This window comes from Eumetopias jubatus, unplaced genomic scaffold, assembly GCF_037043125.1.
Source record: "Eumetopias jubatus isolate StellerSeaLion01/CBP00866 unplaced genomic scaffold, mEumJub1_p1.0 scaffold_11, whole genome shotgun sequence".
Taxonomy (NCBI): domain Eukaryota; kingdom Metazoa; phylum Chordata; class Mammalia; order Carnivora; family Otariidae; genus Eumetopias; species Eumetopias jubatus.
The window spans coordinates 18,052,025-18,055,980 of record NW_028274817.1 but is presented as its reverse complement, the minus strand read 5'-3'; the positions used below and the strand labels follow the sequence as shown (position 1 = coordinate 18,055,980).

Below are 3,956 nucleotides of genomic sequence, written 5' to 3'. Positions count from 1 at the left end.
CCATGATGGAATAATAATAGGGATCCATTCCATGTGTATTGTATCACCCTTCAGAGTTTACAGAGTGCTTTCACATTCATTATCTTATTTGATCCTCATGCCAACCCAAAAAGAGAGGCATAGCAGGTATTGTTTTTTCCATTTTCAAGATGAGAAAATATGGGGCTGGAAGAGGTTAAGTGGCTTTTCCATGTAAAAGCAGTACAAATTAGTGCCAGGACTAGAATTCATGTTTTTGTCACTGAAAGCAGTGTTCTTTCCATTACCTACATTCATCCCAGTATTTTCTCCTCTAATCTCCCTATTTAGAGGCATAAATTGTCGAATGTTCCCCTGGGCAGGCTGCTGTGCTGAGAAGCAGCAGCAGCAACAGCAGCAGAAGTCAACTCCAACAGTTAGGATAGAGCAATAAGGAATGAATTATTACCACGAGTAAAAAATGCTTCTTTCATCTGCTCTGGTCAAACTGTGTGTGAGAGTGCATGTGTACATGTGTGTGTGGTCTGAGGGATGGTTAGAGAGTGGAGCACTGAAGATTATACTTTAGCCAGTCTCTCTAGAGTTCACTTCTGTTGATCTAAAATGGTAGTAGTGTACACACACAATACCTCCACTTCCATTTGGTGAAATGGAGAGAAAAAAAATAATGAATACAGAGGTAGGAATGCTCATGAAGGAATGAAGAAAGTAGAATTCAGTGAGCACCTGATATGTACCGAGTGCTTTACTTACAATATTTCATTTAATCTTTACTATTGCCCCATGACATAGGTCGTATACTGTCTTTCTTTTACAGATTAGTAAACTAAAGCTTAGGTAGATTAAGTCCTAAGTCACAGAACCAGTGATATCCTATGCTAGGATTCAAATAGGTCCATATGGTTCCAGGATTGTACATCTTAACTACTACACCAAATAAAGAACCTGTATTTTCTGGTGAATTGAATCACACTTGTCTTTCTTTTCTTTTCTTTCTTTTTTTTTTTTTTGATTTATTTGTTTGAGGGGGGAGGGACAGAGAGAGAGGGAGTGGGAGAATCCTCAAGTAGACTCCCCACTGAGTGTGAAGCCCGACACAGGGCTCAAACCCAGGACCCTGAGATCATGACCTGAGCCAAAATCAAGAGTTAGCTACCTAACTGAGTGAGCCACCCAGGTGCCTCACACATGTTTTTCTTTTTAATCAAAGTTGGGAGAGCCCTCCGAGGTCTGCTTGTCCAGCCTCTCACCAAATACAGGAATCCCTTCTAGACACCCCTCCCTGATGACCATCCAGTGAACCACAGGGATTCCAACTTAGCTTAGATTCTATAAATGGAGATGGATCTGCATGGACTTATCCCTTCTCTTGTCTGGTGCTTCATCCAGGGCAAGATCCAGGCATTTGCATGAGGCAGTAAACCAGCATTAGAGATACCCTGTGATTACTGTAGAGAGAGAGTCCATGCACTCAGCCTTAGTGCCATCTGACTCCAAACATTTTGTGACCTGGCCCTTTACTCAGATGGATCTGACCAACAAGTCTTTGTGGAATTCATAGTTAGTTTGCACAGCTGCATAATCTTTGCCCAAGCATGTTAAAGGAATCAATAAGGTGATGATCAGCCAGGAGCTGCATGAATCCTTTGGTTGCTCTTTCACAGGATCCAAATGATACCTTCAGACTTGAGTTAGGTTTCTGAGGGCCATTAAGGGGCGTTCTGATTCTGCAACAATCTCTGGTGAAGAATTGATCAAGGTCCTAGAAAACCCTCCACTGATCAAGCAGAAAAGTAAGTATTGATGAATTCCACTGTTTCAGAAAAAATGTCACAATTACTGAAAGGGGACGGTTGTCTGTCAAGATGAAATCAGTGGAATATTTACCCTATCGTTACTTCATCTGCAATAATTCCTTGGGCCTGATCTGGAAAAGTGAGGGAGAGTGAGATGGAATTCCTTTGTTCCAAGTTTGTAGTCCTGTATTAGTCAGAACACCTCTTGATGACACCTGTTTTCTTTCTCCCTCCCTCATTCATTTCTTCAACAAATATTAAGTGCCTTTTGCATCCTAGACCTTTGCTCTCTTGCTTATATGTGTTCTTTTACTTTCTGAATTTTCTTCACTTACTTTTCTCCTTCCCTTTTTTTCCTCCCAACTTCACTGTCTCAATGTTAGGTTTGGGAAATGTCAATATTATTTGGGAAGGCATTTAAAGTGAGAATGTAAATGAGGGGAAGGGTTGGAGAGTGTTGTGGATTGACGTGTTTTGAGTGGGACTGTTTTACCCAATATCATCCAGTTTCCCATTATTTTCTCACTTAAAGCATGTCTAAAGAGCTCTTAACTAGTCAAGAATAATACCCAGCTTGTGTCAATGGAGAATTCATCTATGGTGACTGACTTCATCCTTCTTGGCATGACAGACAACCCGCAGCTTGGAGTCCTGCTATTTGGAGTCTTCCTTATCATTTATATCATCACTGTGTTGGGGAATTTAAGCCTGGTAATCCTGATCAGGGTCAGTCCCTGCCTCCATACTCCCATGTACTTTTTTCTCTCTAACCTGTCCCTTCTTGATGTCTGTTTCTCTTCCATCACAATCCCAAAAACATTAGCAGATTTGTTATCTAAGTTGCAGGCTGTTTCTTTCCTTGGATGCATGACTCAAATGGGCTTGTTCATAATCTTTGCCTCTGCTGAATGCAATCTTTTGGCTTCCATGGCCTATGACCGCTATACTGCCATCTGTCACCCACTGCTCTACCATGTAACCATCTCTAGAGTCCGTTGTCTCCTCTTGGTAGCAGGATGCTACTTTGGGGGGTTAGTTAACATGGTTTCTGTGACAACTTCCATCACACAATTATCATTCTGTCAACCACGTGTCCTTCCCCACTTCTTCTGTGACATCCCTCCACTGTTGGCACTGGCTTGCTCAGACTCCCGGGTCACCCAGATACTGGTTGTTGGCTGTGGGGGATTCACCCTGGTCACCTCCATTGTGGTGATCCTTGTCTCCTATGTGTCTGTCCTCACGACGATCCTGGGAATTCCTTCAGCTTCCGGCAAACAAAAAGCTTTCTCTACGTGTGCTTCCCACATGACTGCTGTTGGCCTATACTATGGCACAACTATGTATACTTACTTGCAGCCCTCTCAACATGGATCCCAGGCAGGAAATCAGATGGTTTCAGTGTTTTATACAATGGTGATCCCCATGTTAAATCCTCTTATCTACAGTTTGAGAAATCAGGAAGTGAAAGTTGCTTTATGGAAAATATGGAAGCAGAGTCCCTAATCTTCCATTCTGTGTTAAAGAATGTAATATGTTTTATGAAGACTTGCCTACAGTTCTATTCATAGTGTTTTCCTTGCTGCAAATGAAGCCTTGTTAAGAACAATTGAATTGCTCTGGCTAAGTGTTTAGAAGTAGTTGTTTAGATAAACAGCAACACAATAGAAAATTATATGGACAAAATAATGTGTATTTTCTGAAGCAACTGTCTGATAAGAAATGTTTTAAAAGAGGGAAATATGTATGTGGGTACAAATATGTCAATCTGAGTTGTGAACTGGTGTAACACTAGTCATAAGTTTAAATCATTCCATGATAACAAGGTTAGAAAATAGCGTAATTTGACTATAAATTATAGAAGAAAGCATGAATGGCAACTGAGATGCAAATACTTTTGCTTTATTATTCATGTGCTTATATGGAGGATATACTTGGTATCCCTTAGGCTGAATTAAGTTCAGTCCATATCTTTCATAAGGATTCAGAAGACTCCTGGATGTGTATTTTCCAAATGCAGCACCATCACTACCACTGAAGCTATAAAATGTGAGCCGATATATGAATTCACATGTGCAATTATTGAGATTTATAAGGGTAAATCTTAAAAGATAGCAATGCTCAGCCAAACAACAGATTAAGTTCACTAATTAGAGTAAGATTTGAAAGATTCTTTGTAAG

The 3,956-nt window shown here is 40.6% G+C and overlaps 1 protein-coding gene across 1 annotated transcript; it reads left to right on the top strand.

The window, feature by feature from the left end:
• The first annotated feature begins 2,357 nt into the window (after positions 1-2,357).
• On the top strand, positions 2,358-3,281 carry LOC148162978 (olfactory receptor 5J3-like). Its single transcript, XM_088028520.1, has one exon. It carries the CDS (start codon positions 2,358-2,360, stop codon positions 3,279-3,281), a length of 924 nt encoding a protein of 307 aa, XP_087884646.1.
• Positions 3,282-3,956: the final 675 nt, after the last annotated feature.

Excerpts from the sequence above, each read along its gene's own strand:
- LOC148162978 (XM_088028520.1), top strand. The coding sequence starts at position 2,358 with ATGGAGAATTCATCTATGGTGACTGACTTCATCCTTCTTGGCATGACA.